Source organism: Oppia nitens, unplaced genomic scaffold (assembly GCF_028296485.1).
Source record: "Oppia nitens isolate AA-2021 unplaced genomic scaffold, nextdenovo-longstitch-racon4-pilon3 scaffold4_pilon_pilon_pilon, whole genome shotgun sequence".
Lineage (NCBI taxonomy): Eukaryota > Metazoa > Arthropoda > Arachnida > Sarcoptiformes > Oppiidae > Oppia > Oppia nitens.
Genome location: NW_026533232.1, coordinates 6968173 through 6983314, shown reverse-complemented (window position 1 = coordinate 6983314; position 15142 = coordinate 6968173). Strand labels below are relative to the sequence as shown.

General features: G+C 25.1%; 5 protein-coding genes across 5 annotated transcripts; 1 reads left to right on the top strand and 4 right to left on the bottom strand.

The window, feature by feature from the left end:
* Positions 1-959: 959 nt before the first annotated feature.
* Positions 960-1937, top strand: LOC128959951 (uncharacterized). The gene is made up of 2 exons (XM_054305991.1): positions 960-1435; positions 1492-1937. Exons 1-2 carry the CDS (start codon positions 1026-1028, stop codon positions 1889-1891), a joined length of 810 nt encoding a protein of 269 aa, XP_054161966.1. The 5' UTR covers positions 960-1025; the 3' UTR covers positions 1892-1937.
* A 342-nt stretch (positions 1938-2279) lies between these two features.
* LOC128959909 (uncharacterized) lies at positions 2280-4129 on the bottom strand. Its single transcript, XM_054305944.1, has 3 exons — positions 3935-4129; positions 3717-3861; positions 2280-3110 (listed from the first exon to the last, which is right to left on the bottom strand). The coding sequence occupies exons 1-3, from the start codon at positions 3978-3980 to the stop codon at positions 2291-2293; spliced, it is 1011 nt and encodes a 336-aa protein (XP_054161919.1). The 5' UTR covers positions 3981-4129; the 3' UTR covers positions 2280-2290.
* A 435-nt stretch (positions 4130-4564) lies between these two features.
* LOC128960351 (uncharacterized) lies at positions 4565-6174 on the bottom strand. The gene is made up of 2 exons (XM_054306422.1): positions 5753-6174; positions 4565-5676 (listed from the first exon to the last, which is right to left on the bottom strand). The coding sequence occupies exons 1-2, from the start codon at positions 6054-6056 to the stop codon at positions 4565-4567; spliced, it is 1416 nt and encodes a 471-aa protein (XP_054162397.1). The 5' UTR covers positions 6057-6174.
* A 2255-nt stretch (positions 6175-8429) lies between these two features.
* LOC128960651 (serine/threonine-protein kinase stk11-like) lies at positions 8430-10938 on the bottom strand. Its single transcript, XM_054306783.1, has 2 exons — positions 10355-10938; positions 8430-9502 (listed from the first exon to the last, which is right to left on the bottom strand). Exons 1-2 carry the CDS (start codon positions 10717-10719, stop codon positions 8566-8568), a joined length of 1302 nt encoding a protein of 433 aa, XP_054162758.1. The 5' UTR covers positions 10720-10938; the 3' UTR covers positions 8430-8565.
* Positions 10939-13733: 2795 nt separating this feature from the next.
* On the bottom strand, positions 13734-14648 carry LOC128959920 (venom peptide SjAPI-like). The gene is made up of 2 exons (XM_054305954.1): positions 14402-14648; positions 13734-14335 (listed from the first exon to the last, which is right to left on the bottom strand). The coding sequence occupies exons 1-2, from the start codon at positions 14502-14504 to the stop codon at positions 14097-14099; spliced, it is 342 nt and encodes a 113-aa protein (XP_054161929.1). The 5' UTR covers positions 14505-14648; the 3' UTR covers positions 13734-14096.
* Positions 14649-15142: the final 494 nt, after the last annotated feature.

Sequence of the window (15142 nt, the reverse complement as noted above, 5' to 3'; positions counted from 1 at the left end):
TATAATATTAAATAGCTACTTATATAGCATAATAAATGTTAAATAATAAAGCATGGTCACCAAATTATACTATAGGTTTGGACTTTTTAGATTTAAATAAACTATAAAAATAATTGAAATTCTAACATAAAATTAAGTATTTTAGTTTTTATATAATCATAATTATTTGAAAACTATTATCAGAAAACTATTATTATTTAGATATTATAGAAATAACCTTGATCAAAATTTATTTGTTATATACATACTGTACTTAGGGTTCAATGAGAATCTCATCCTGGTCAAATAAATTATAAATAATTATTTAAATGTTGTGTCATCTATCCAACACTAATCATTTTATTAACTAATTATTATTTAATTACTCTCATCTTATTTTATTGTTTGTCCAAAGTATATAATTAACAGATACTTATATAATCTTAATTTTCATATTTTTCAAATCTTATAAAGATATGTTAATTTTTTTGTGTTTAAACTATCTTAACTGTAATATCTTTTTCTAATGTAATGAAATATAAAAACTTTTTTAAATATTTTTCTGAAAAAATGGAGGAATTTTAATTGTTAACTCTTTTGGAATTTTTTTCAAACCTATATTAAATAAATAAATTTTTATTATGTTTTTTTCTTTCAATAAATATTTTTAAGATAAGTTTTAATATTAAGATAATCGCTAAATCTTTAAAATAATGTAATGTATTTTATCAATTGGTAAAAGTTATATTTTAGCTCAAAATTTGTGAACAATTGACGCTTTTATGTCGATATTAACTTTACTGACAAAAAAAAAGAAATTTGTTTCAAAAAATATTTTTATTATTTGACATAATATTTGAATTAGGATTTTTTACATCAAATAAAATAAAGATTTGATTTAAAAATAAATAGTTTTACAGAAAAATTTGGTTCAATTGAAAAGTTATGATTCCTTAGAAATAATAGTCAATAATAAATAACTTAACATTTAGTAAGAACTGCATTAAAGTAGCAAATGTTTGACACATTAAGCGCTTATGTAGACTATGGACACGGAGGACGTGTACACCTTTTACAGAGAGGAAATTGATCCTCAATTTGCCATAATTTGGTCAAAAGCTGTTGAAAATCCTGATTCTTGTGATGTGAGACTCGAATGCATTAATGGTCAGTACTGTCATTGCCATCAAAGTCTGTTATCAGTCATCTCCCGGTGCTTTGAGGCCGCCTTCAACTGTTATCATGCAAATCGTATTCGTGAGTTACCACCCGATGAGGAACTAGTCATCACAATGCCATACTCAGTGTCCTTCAATGAGTTGTCTGCAATTATTACATTTATTTATAACGGAGTCGTTTCGGTGGCCGAGTCTCGGGTCTCAGAATTTCTAGAGGCATCAAAAGTTTTGGCCATTAATGGTCTTAAAGACATTCAATTATTGTTTATCGATGACAGGTATATCAATACATTAAATAAATCAAATAATTATCAATTGTTTAATATTGATTTAGCACTCATCTGAGTCCAAGTCAACAAATTAATAGTCAAAGTGATTGTCAAAGTGACTATCAAGACTCAGATGACGACAAATCATTATATGAATCAATGGATTTTCAGAAAGACTTCAATCAATTTACAGCAATCAAAGAGTTTACAACTGAAGACAAGATTGATGACAGCAAAAAATATTTGATGAATAATCCCATAAAAAGAGTATTTATAACTAAACCGGAAAAGACAGGTCTTCAGGGACGTCGACCACAAGTGGGGTCGCCATTGATTACCGAAGAGTTCAAATTAGGTGATCGCTATCAATGCAAAGTATGCTTTAGGAGCTACTTATGGAAGAAATCACTCGTCCGTCACTACAAAGACCAACACCCAAATACCGTCCAATTGGTGACCAAATAATTATCAGTTATTTTCTTATATCATTGTTTTATCATTTTGTGTTTTACCGGTAACTCATAACTGTTTCATTGTACTGTATTTATCAAATCTTAATATAATTTAAATATAGTGTTTGTAATTATAAGCATTTATAGTTTGTTATTTAAATTAATATTATATAATTTATATAATGAATGTACAAATTTTTACTATTTAACAATACTGTATATTAATATAATACAATATAATATTATTATTATATGTTAAATTTAATTGTTTAAAACTCACAATTTATATATGTAATTTAAATTGCAAATGTTAAATCTATTATTGTGTAACTTAAATACAATTTTTTAAATGTTAATTTTGATATATTTTATTACATATTAATACAAATATATTTAAGTGAATAAATATTTATTAAAAATCGTTTATATCTTTAACAACAGTTGCATTGTTGGTGTCATTAAAATCCGAGAAGATATTAGACAAAAATGGTGTCAAATCATAATCATTTGAATTATTTTGTTTATTATTATTATTAAATATATTTCCAATAGAGTCTAGAATCGATGGATTTTTATTATTTGCTAACGATTTGGTTAAATCTTGTTGTATGGGATTAAACAAACCACTAATTAATGTACTCATCGGACCATTAATAGATGAATTAGTTTTATTAACTTCTTGAGTAATGGGTTTAATATCGGACGCCTCCGATATATATTGACGGTTATAAAGATCACGAACAGAATAATTAATTAAAGGATTTTCCGTTGGTTTGGGAAGAGATTCAATTGGTTTGGGATTGGGATTAGGATTGGGATTGAAGATCTCTCTGAACGGATTCAATATAAACTCAGAATTGCTATTAACTTTTGGTTGCTTAACATTGTTTGTCTGGTATGGTATGTCACTGATGTATATGTTTTGTTGTCCACCGTTTGTATTAAACAATTGGGGAACAGTTTGTAGGATTTGTGGTACAACTGGTTTTTGTTGTGATGTTTGTGGTGTAAAAAATCCTTGAATAGTATTGACGACATCACCCACTGAATCCATAACACATTTTCCAGCATTAAATCCTTTACATGAATGTCTTATATAAGTGTTTACTGTTGAATCAGTCAATGTTGAGATTAGTTCATCAGATATCGAGTCCGGACATAAATTGGCGGCTTTGGCCACTTTGGCCGCATCTCTCACACCTTCAATACAAGCGGTGTGTCTAAAATGAGTACTTTTTAAAAAAATTATAAATTGAAATTTAAGATAATATAAATACAATATTATAAACTATAATTACTAACTATTAATATAAATTTATAATATGTTTTAATAAAAAAATATACTTTAAAACATTAACATACAATATATTACAACAAACATAGAATAAAACAAATAAAAGTAAGGAATAACTTGTTTTAATTTAAGTTTATGTATTTGGATAATACATATAAGATTATACAGTAGTTATTACTGTATTATACTAACAATATCTATATAATATTATTTGTTATCTAACTTTTTAAACTCAAACAACTTTAATTGACTATAATTTTCAATGACTAAAACTTCAATGTTATACGTTTCAGTTGAATATTCGCATAATATTTCATGTTTATTGTACTTTAATTTTGTAATTTAATGTAATTTATATTTGAATATTTAAAAAGTAATTGCTTTTATAAACAAAGCTTAAGTAGAATCAGTTTAATATAACATTTAAATCTGATATATCATACAGTATACCGAACATTATTGAAGTTAATAATTTAAAAATTTCATTTTATAATAAATATATATAATATAATAAGCATATAAAAAAATATTTAATAAAACATACCAACAAAGCGACTCTTTATTACCGATCAAGAAATCGGTAACAAATTTGATGGGAGAGAAGTACTGCAGACATGTGGCCACACCAGAGCTGATGGTGCGATCACATTGACTGAACAAATCAAAATCATCAGTCAATGCATTAATGCCTTTGATTTAATTATGATATAATAAATTTAGTTAAATTATCAATAAATTACAAACTATTAAAACTATTCTCACCTATTATAAGCAAAATCAGCACAAAAAGTCTAATTGAAAGCTTCATTGTATAAAAAAATAGTTTTCACTTATTATCCAAACAACTAATCTAAATAGTGTTGTGTCAGTAGTTTAACGAAACGAGTATTTTATTTTATTTAAGAGATATCATAATTATGAGGTTTTCTTATATACTTAAATGACTTGTTTTTAATGGATATTATTTCAGAGTGAAAAGTGAGTGCTTTTATATAAATGAAATAAAATGAATAATACATTGAATTTCATAAAGTTTTCCTCCCATTTGTTGCCATTTGTAGCGTCAATACTAGCATATCATGAGTTGTATCTGAAGCTGATGTACTTGAGCTGTGGTTTCACTTTTGCTCATTTGAATGTCATTTTTAATTAAAACATATAATAGAGACATACCATTAGTTTTTTATGTGAGTTGTAATAAACAATTTTTCATTTACTGAATCGTTGATTTCGTTTAAAAAATCATTAATATTTTATTTACAAGTTATTAGAAAATTAGAAGAAAATTACAAACAAATAAAAATATATAATACAACTAAAAATTATTGATATTTTTTATTAGAATATAATTGTATTTAATAAAACAAATTAATAAACAAACTATTATTTTATTTAATTTTTCTTTTGGTTATTACCACTATTTCTACGAAGATCTTTATGTCCATCTGTGGCATCAATTTTACTTTGAGTAAGTTTGAAGACTTCGGGATCAATATAACCGACTGATTTGGTGGGCTTTACGATAATACTGCCGGTGTTGAGTGTCTTTTGCTTTGAATAGCTGTCATCAGTGATGTTGTCCTCCAAACGACTTCTGGTTTCATTTGGTGACTGACACTTCTTTTCCCATTTTTCAGACTTTTCAGACTTTTCAAACTTTTCAGATTTCTCTTCTTTAATAGATTTCATGTTTGTTTCGTAGTCTTCAATAGATTCATTAGATTTAGATTTTGCTCGACTTAATGCCGACAATCGATAGATAAATCTAATGACACTAAATATTGGTATCCATATTAAATAAATGACAATTACATTGAAGACAAGAAGCAACAATAAAGACAATACTTCAGTCATGTAATCATCAGAGGATCCAAGCATTTGTATCTTAAAATTGTGTGGCGAATAATAAATGTCAAAAACAGATAGACTTAATGAGACAATAATATAAAATCCTAAATACGAATAACGAAATATTTGCCACAAAACTGACGATTTGTTGAGCTGTTGTTTCAAAGGACTACAGTGTAAGTTGTAATGAGGTTTTAAACCAAACCTATAGGCAAAGGCTGTGATTTGGGTGATAATGAATGCCAATAGACTGGACACTAAAATTGTTATCACAAAATGCCCGGTTTGTAGATCTCTTTTATCGCCAACAAAATGTGTCAATAGTGTGACCATAATTGTTATGTTTACTTGTATGAGAAATATGCCGAAAACTAATGATTCAAACCAATTGATTTTTGGTTCAAGTTTGACGGCATGGATCTCATCGGGACTATCAACCAATACATTAATAGGTTCCCCATATGACTCGTAATCAATAATAATAAAATCGGGAAAAATGGTTTGTTTGGAGAAAAATGTTAGTTTTGTTGGCTTTACGTTATGAACGATTGCATTATCCAAATCAGTGCTTTCAATATAGCTTTCGACGGCAAAGAATGTTCGCTCACCTGTCATCTGATTATTGATTTCAAAGCCATCGAAGAATATTTTTGAATCTATTTTTAATGCAAATATTAATTTTAAATTATATTAAATTAATTATTGATAAATAGGTTTAAGAATATATCGAACTTTTGGAACTGTTATGAATGGCTCTAATTTTGGTAATCATTGGTAACGGCGAATGTCGAAGAATGACAAACAATCCTATAATACTTGTTTTACAATCACTTTTAATAATATTTGTTTTGTTTTGTAAATTAATGTCAAGTTTTGCCAATTTTACTTTTTGTCTTTTCTTTATGTGAATCAATTCGACTGCAATGATTGCATCGCTGGTGTTAAAGCCATCGGTGGCACCGCTGAAGAATAATTGACACTCATATCTGTTAATCTGTTCGTTAATAACAGTGTCAGTGCGGACTCCTTTGGACATCACCTCAATCGGCGTCTTTGTGTCAAAATATTTGATTATCACTTTTATTATATATACGATGACACAGAATATCCAAACTATTGAACTAAATATCAAAATAGTTTTATTTTTGTTGTCAAAGAAACTCATTTTTGCCAACTATTTAGGATCTAATCGGTGACTAATTATGTTACAATGAAAATACATAAATTTAAAATAATATTGACTAATGTTTTACCACGTTAGTTATAAACATTTTAATTGTTAACTATTTTATTATCTTACAATGATAAATAAATTTATTGTAATACAAGTAATTATATTTATAATAATCAATTTGCGCGCTTTCATATTAATTATAATTTATAATTAAAAATAATAAATTGTGATAATTTTATTTTATTAAAAAATATTTTTAAAAAAATAAGTTTACTCTAATTGTTTTTGATTACAACTAAACTCAGCCGCGCCTCCAATGATACCAAAACATATATTTGATAGGATGTATATAGTCATGGGTGGGATGTTTGGCAATAGTGATGTCAATTGAATTAATATGGGATGAGTTCTTATAAATGATAGGTTTGGCAAACGTGGAAGTGATGGAAATGATGATATCAATGGCAATGACGACAAAATTGATTTCTTTGATAAACTGTTTTGCAAAGATTTGTCTCCTTTTTTTAAAAAAAAGTAATACCAAAATCAATACAAATATTCATAAATCAAAATTTTAAATAAATATATCTATAATACAGTAAAAATATGATATAACATGATATAAGATTGTATTTAAAATAATTTATGACTAAAAAATATTTTTATATTATAACTTACGGAAACAACAGGGACTCAATTGTCGGTTGCAATTGATTGACACAAATGTCTTGTCATTGATGTATAAACTTTTGAAGTACGCCTCAGTATAATTGTTTACCGATATTTTGTTAACGATTTCAGTACCTCCGTGTCCAACACATTGTCTTATATTAGTAGCGCATCCAACCATTGAACACATGGGTAATGGCAATGCAGACAAACCTGTCTCTTGTAATGCATTCATCAATCTTATAGTTAGTGAACTATCGCTATTATGGTGATCAGTATTTTCCCAAATTGTTATATTCATATTCATATGAAGACAATTATATTGATTTACATTAATCAATATAATTACAAATATCACAATATTTAGATACATATTTACAATACCTTTAAAAAATGAATATTTTCAACAAAAATGATTAATTTAAATATTTTGAATGTTGAATGATAAATAAGGACTAAAAATAAATATAATAATATCCGGGACAACAAATTTATCATAATCTGTATAAAGAGCTTAAAAACTTTTTACCTCAATTAATATATTAATGTCTATAATGCAGGGTTGAAAAAATACAAGGTTTTGAATTTTGAATGTATAAAATGTAATACAATGTACTGCTTGTATACAATTTCTAAACAACAACAAACTAATGTTGAAAAATTTATTTTTAAAAATTAGTAAAAATATAATTGCTAGAAAATGCATTGTTGTATAATAATCGTTGTCACAATAAAATGAAATTCAATAAAAAATTAATATTAAATCTATATTTATTATAAACATGGCTTACTTTGCTTATATAAATACTAAGTGTTTATACAAATTTGGTTTGTATGCAAAATTGGCCATATATTATACTTTGTATTATACAAACACTTTGTCTCTGCCAACACTGCTATGTCAATGAATATATATATATACAGTACCTGTATATAACTTACATTTTATTAACAGTATTACTAATAGAGTATTAGACTGTAGTCATGATAAAGAAATCAAATATTTTTAAATATATATTATTATATTATATAAATTATATTATGTTATATTTGGTTATTTTTATAAAAATATTAAAATAAATTATATTATATTAAATTAATAAATTTATTATAATAACTATAATTTTTTAAAGTAAAATAAATTAAAAGATATAACAAACAATTTAATTATATACCACAAGACGATGTATTAAATTAAATATATATACATATATTATACAATAATTTGATTTTATTGAAATTATAATATCTATAAACATCTGAGCATTTTGTCTATAAATGTTTTAATTAAACTCGTTATGCAATATAATAACAAATGTAAAAATAATTATAATTAATTCATTATATATCAAAATGATAATCTATGATATTTTTATATAATTTAAAATACACAACATTTTACAGCAATTTACATATAACACAATTGCCTTTTAATTTTTTAATTAATTAGTAATTTTTATAAATTTTAACATGCACTAACTTGTTAAATATAATATTGATCGTAATATTTATATAACTATTAAATACATAAATATAAATATTTATAATGTTATTACAATATAATCATTAATAATAAATCTATTACGGTAATATTGCATTCAATTAGTTACAATTGTAATTAAAATTATTTTAAATATCCATTAAGTCACAAATGAGTTCACATTAGACACGACAACAAATTAGATGAACGGGTGATCAATGGTCAGGACTGTTGGCATCGATTAAAACCTAAGCATTTAAAGAGTCTATTCATGTGCGTTACGCGACGGTGAGACCGTACAGAGGAACGGGCGTTTCTGATAGTGGTCTCACACGTATCTATGTGTTGATCTATATCTAATTGCGAATCACTTGACATCAATTGACGGTCAGTTGCATTCATATCACAATTAGGTCGATGCAAATCACATAGAAATGGCAGTACAGACATTGAACGAAATTCCTGTCCGCCTTGTTTTTGAGGTATTTGGACGGCCGGACATATGCGCGGATGCTTTTTCTTAACCCAATCATGATATTTAATGTCTTCAATTGAAAAACGTTCATCGGGTGACTTCTTAAGCATACCACAGATAAGTGACTGCAGTAGTTCATCCATATCTGATGGGATGGTTAGCTCACATTTACTGATGTTCTCAAACAACCGATATATGTTGTCGCCTTCAAAGGGATATTTACCGGTTGTTAAGTTATACAAAGTAACACCCGATGACCAGATATCCACTTTAAAGCCTGAAAAATATTCGTTTCCGTCGGCAATCTCAGGCGGTTGAAAAGCGGGCGATCCCTGACTCAGGTAACACTTATCACTTTGTTGAAAGGTGTCCAACATTTCAGAGACACCTAAGTCTGTAATTTTGACTACACCGGCATTTGTCAGCAATAGATTACCCGGTTTTATATCTTTATGTATAATTCCCTGACTGTGGAGGTATTCAAGACCGGAGACTAATTGGCAGAAGTAGTCGTGTGACTGAAATATAGGCAACTTTTTATCGGCAACTGAGTCGAGTAGTTCTTGAAGAACGGCCACACAATACTCCATTATCATATAGAGCTTCCCTTTCGGCTCATTGTATATCACTTTATGCAATCGGATTACATTCTTGTGGTCCAAACGTCGCAACAATTTAATCTCTCTGTAAATGTATTTTATATAAAACATTAGTTAATATATACAACGTTTACAGTAATCTTAATTTTATATTCAATATATCAATATATCTCCAGTATATTTCACTAAAAAATATATAATAGACTAATTCAAGTTATTAAACTTAATATCATATATTTAACATTAGTATACATTTCATGCATAGTGTCAAACATTGATTGTCATTTATTTTATTTATAGAAAACTAATATATTATATATATATATATATATACTAACCTCTTAGTTGTATTTTTATAAAATAAATTACCTGTAATCACATTGCTATAAAAACGATTCAATTTAACTAATTTAGTGTACAATATCACTACAATTTCAACAATTATTTGTACAAAACTAAAAACTTTACATATATTTACATTTATTGAGTTATATTATATTGTATTCATTGCAATTCATATACCATTAATACCTAATTTTTGAGACAATAATTGATGGCAATTGAATGGATAGTAATTTTACAATACTTATTCATAGCTATAAATCTAACTTTCCCCATAAATATCAAACCCCTTTACAATTACATGCAATAATAATAAGTGCTGTCATTGAACACAACAGCTGACAGTAAATCAATACCAATGTCTGAGTGACTAACTGTCCCCTCAATGTGTATCCCTCTCTCTCAGACAACTTTTCTGTTTATTGTTACCATATATTGCATTATAATTGACTTAATTAAAAAAAATAATATAAATTATTGATAGTGAAGACAATGAGAAATTGTTTAAAAATATGTGATATGAATACCATTAGTGGTAGTAATGCATCACTTGTTGTCAAGTGTTGTCAAAGACAACTCTTCAATCAATACAAACCTTTGGACATTTTGTTCGCCGTTCGGTATTTTCCTGAGTCTCCTCTTTTTCATGATCTTCGCTGCCATCCTCTCGAGTGTGTGTGAGTCGAGACACTCTTTGACCTTCGAGTACGAGCCCTCTCCGACTACATCTCCCATCACATACTTATCGACAAACTTTGCCTTTTTTTTCTTCTTTTGATACAAAATCTCGAAACTGTGGACTCTATGGAAAGCAAGTGGTTGTCCATCGATGTTGTCGTAGAGATAGCTCGACATTGTATTGTTATTGTCTGACTTAATGTCTTGTGTCTGACAATCAATGTTTGGCACAATGGCTGCTGACTTCTTGTTGACCGCCGTATCGATCATAAGCCCAGACATAACATGTGTACCGCATGTATACTAATAAATGGTTGGACCAAATGATTGGTCAAACACTATGTCTATGACTGTTATAGTTGTCTTGTAATTACATGCAGTCATCACAACAATGAGTCCAATGTCTTGTGTTTTGCGGACAAAACATTTGTCACTTGTTTTCACTCTCAACACAAACACTGAGAGTGCGTTCAATACATGACTCACACATAAACACTGTTACACATCAATCATATAAAGTATTAATACATTATTACAAATAATATGTACTTTAATACTAATCATTGATTATTAATAAAAATAATATTGTTTTCAACAAACTATAGGCCACTTATACTAAATATTAAAAATTATATTAATTATCATTTGGTTAAACAATCAAATTTTAATAGTTTTAAATATATTTAAATATATTTAAAAAGTATAACAAATATTGTAAATGTGGTGCAATTTTAAGTTACATTTTTCAAATTCAAAAGTTTATCTTAACATTATATGAGATCAATTTATTGCATACAATTTACATTTAAAAAAATTATTATAAAAATTAAAAATAATCTAATATGTGAATAACCAAATTTATTTTATCAATAAAATTATAAATAATTAAAAATTAATTTAATATAATAAAAACTATTAACTTTAGTGAAATCAATTAAAAATCTAAAGAATATATAATTTTCGTATATTATAATTTTGATTTATTTTAATTTTTAAGTTGTAATTATATTATCAAAACTATTTTTTTGAAATAATTATTGTTTTACCAAAGTTACTACAAACTAAACATATTTATTAAATCTAAAATACATTAAATTAAATGTTTTTAAATATTATAATATAATATATTATTTGTATTTTAGAATAATATTTATAAATATTTGTGTAGTCATTAATAAATATAATTTATTTATTCGGAAATTTTTTTACTAACCGTTATAATATAATAAAATCAATTTAATTAAAAACAAATCTTTTAATTGCAATTTGACTCTCTTTTATCGTATTTAACTAATTATATAACATTAAAAATTGATATTAAATTACAATTATAATCATGAATTTGCGCTTAAAATATCAATGGATTGTATAGAATATATAGAATAGATATTACTTTAATGAGTGCATAATGAGTACGAAATGATATTCATAAATATAAACTTTTTATATATTATTATGATATTTCATATACTCTACTCAGTCTACTGTATTAATAAATTATATTATAATATAATACTATTTATAAATCCTAATATATTTTATATAGAATTTTCTAGAAATGTTTTACAATAAATGAATTACTTGTAAAATATTTCAAAATTATAATAAATGCCTTAAAAACTGTCTAAATTTTTTCCTCTAATATTATTTTAGAGATAATAAATTAAATTGATTCCAAAGACATTTCTAATTTATATTTTATTTATTAAATATGTTATATCAAAATCTAACTCAAAATTAAATAAAAAAATAATTAATTTAATTAGATATGAACTCCATTTCAATAAATATTATGATAAATTACAAATGAAAGTAAGTGTTTAAACTTTAAAACACTTATAATAAAAAACATGTGATATTAAATCTATTGACTATACTTAGTATACTGTTTATAACAACCACGAGTTTTGGGTTTTTCTGTTATTTTCTTCAATGTTTGTCATTTAGTGATAAATAACATAAATAATAATCAAATTTGTAATAATCAAATGAAACAAATATTTAAATAATTTTTTCAGTTGATTCATAAAATATAAATTTATGAAACTTTTATTTATCAAATTAAGTTAATAAAATTAAAAACAACTGAAAATTTAGATAATTTATATTCTATAGTTAAAAATTTATTAAATAATATCAAAAATCTCATTAATTTAATATAATTAGAAAATTTTATACAAATATTACTATTTAAGCTATAATAGATATAATAAACATCACTAAAAAAGTAAACTAAATAATATTAATAATTTCTTCGAATTATTGAAAACTGATTTATGTAAATAATTTTTTAATTTTATTACTTTTTTACATTATTAAAAATCACTAATATCTGAATTTGAAATCAATTTTGGAATTGACATTATATGTCACAACAAAATGATTAATTAATTAATTAATTTTTAATTTGATGAATATTTAATAGTATTTTCGAAAATTATAATAATTAACACCCTTACAATTTTTACTTTAAGATTATTAATTATTTTAAATTAACATTAAACTTCTCACTGAATGTCAAATACTTCATTATTTGCTCAAACATTAATGATTTTATTTGTGATTTTATTAAAATAGTATTGAAACAAATTTTTATAATTAAAACTCTAAAATAAAATAAAATGTGTTAATAATTTAAATTATAACCATTTTAAAATAATATTAAGTTAAAAACATATAGTATCAATTATTTCTTTAAAAATTATAAATAAATTATATATTTATTTATAACAGTTAATCATTTGATGGCTAATTTTTTTAATTAAACTACTGATAAAAATACTAATCGAAATATTATTTAACAATATATTTATGACAATTATGATATATTTATTTTAAAGTCAATAGTTTTTTAAATTATTATTTATGCTAAAAAAGAATTAAATTTTCAAATAATTTAATTTATATTAATTATAAACCTTTTTCTGTTATTAAATATATTTTGTATGAAAAAATCGTTAGTAACAAAACTTGAAGGTTATCTAATAAAATATTTGAATCGTTTATATAAATGAAGACTCTCTTAACTTTTATCAAATGATTAATAATTTATATATAAAAACTAAGATAATTGACAAAAACATGGATTTATATAATTATACAATACTATAGTTTATTATATATAAATATAAGTATTTAAAACTTTACAAATGATTTATTTCTTTTTTATTGCATGTGATGTTGTAATATTAAAAACTAATTATTAATATTTGTTAAAAACAACTTTTCAAGTTCATGTCTATTATAAGTATAAACAAGTTATTTATATTTACTTAAGTTTAATTAAATAAAAAAAACACAATAATTGATATAATATATTAACTGTTTTTTATTTTAATTATTAAAAAAACTTGCTTATTATGAATAAATAATGAACAATCATAAATAACAAATTATGAAACCAATCAAAAATAAAGTTATTTAATAACCAGTATATGCATATCAAACCTTATAGATTAAGATTGTTAACAAAAAATGTTTATAATAATAGTAATAATCATAACAATAAAAATGTTGACAAATGATAGCAAAACATGTTTAGTATTAATATTTAAAATAATGAAAAATGATTTTTAACAATAATGCAAATCCAGTAAATTAAGTAATAAAAACATTAAAAATGATGATATGATAGATATTGAAAAGCATTTGAGTGGTCATCAAATACTTTTGTTAAGCAATTTCTTGCTAAATATCGACGACTTTTTGCCGTAAAGGGCGCACTCAAAGGGTCGGACACATTGACTGTACGGACCCTTATCTACTTTGATGAACCCCTGATGACACTCACAACCAATGGCACAGTTAGGTACACAACCTTTAGGTGGATTCAAGTAATTACTGCAAGTAAGCGGACATCGGGTTAGACAGCGTTTGAACGATGAATTTTGGCCACAATCTGTAGATATATTTTGTATTTTTTAACACTTTATTTATAATTATTATTATATTAGTTAAGTCATACCCGTATTAATTTGTGGTACTTGTGGTACACTCGGTGGCAATTCTTGACTTCTCAACCAATCAATCATTAAAAATAAACAAATTATTGTAATTAAAAATTTCATTTTCTATCACAAAATATATGTATAGTTTTGCCAAAGGCTTGATAAGAGTGAATACCAAAACTTTTTGAACAACAGATATATTTATATAACTTTAATGTAAGCATTCAATAGGTTCTCAATTTGAAATATCAATCAAAAGAATTGAACCCTAAATATATATACAGTTTATATATATATATATATATATATAGACTGGGAGTGAGAGAACATCGGAGAAGGGGATGACTGGCTATAGAGTAGAGTGTCCTCTAGGAGTGTCTGACTAATAATAAACACTCCGGTTTGAAGTCCATATGAAGGACTTATTGACTGATTGGGATGTCATTTCTCTCTCTCTCTCTCTCTCTCTCTCTCTCTCTCTCTCTTCTTTCTTTCTCTCGTTGTATATGTGTGTGCGTTATAAAAACTTATAGGAAAAGTTCAGATCAATTAAATCATTTAATTGGTTAACCTATTTAGCAATTGATGTAAAAGTGATAATACTTTTATGTCGTGTGTGTACTACACTATGTAGTCATCAGAATATAAAAAATATAAATGAATGATAATTTACTATCGGTACTAATATTACACAAGTATTTTTTAACTATGTATAAATAGTGGCTTATATTTCTCACATTTTTTAAGATATGATTCTG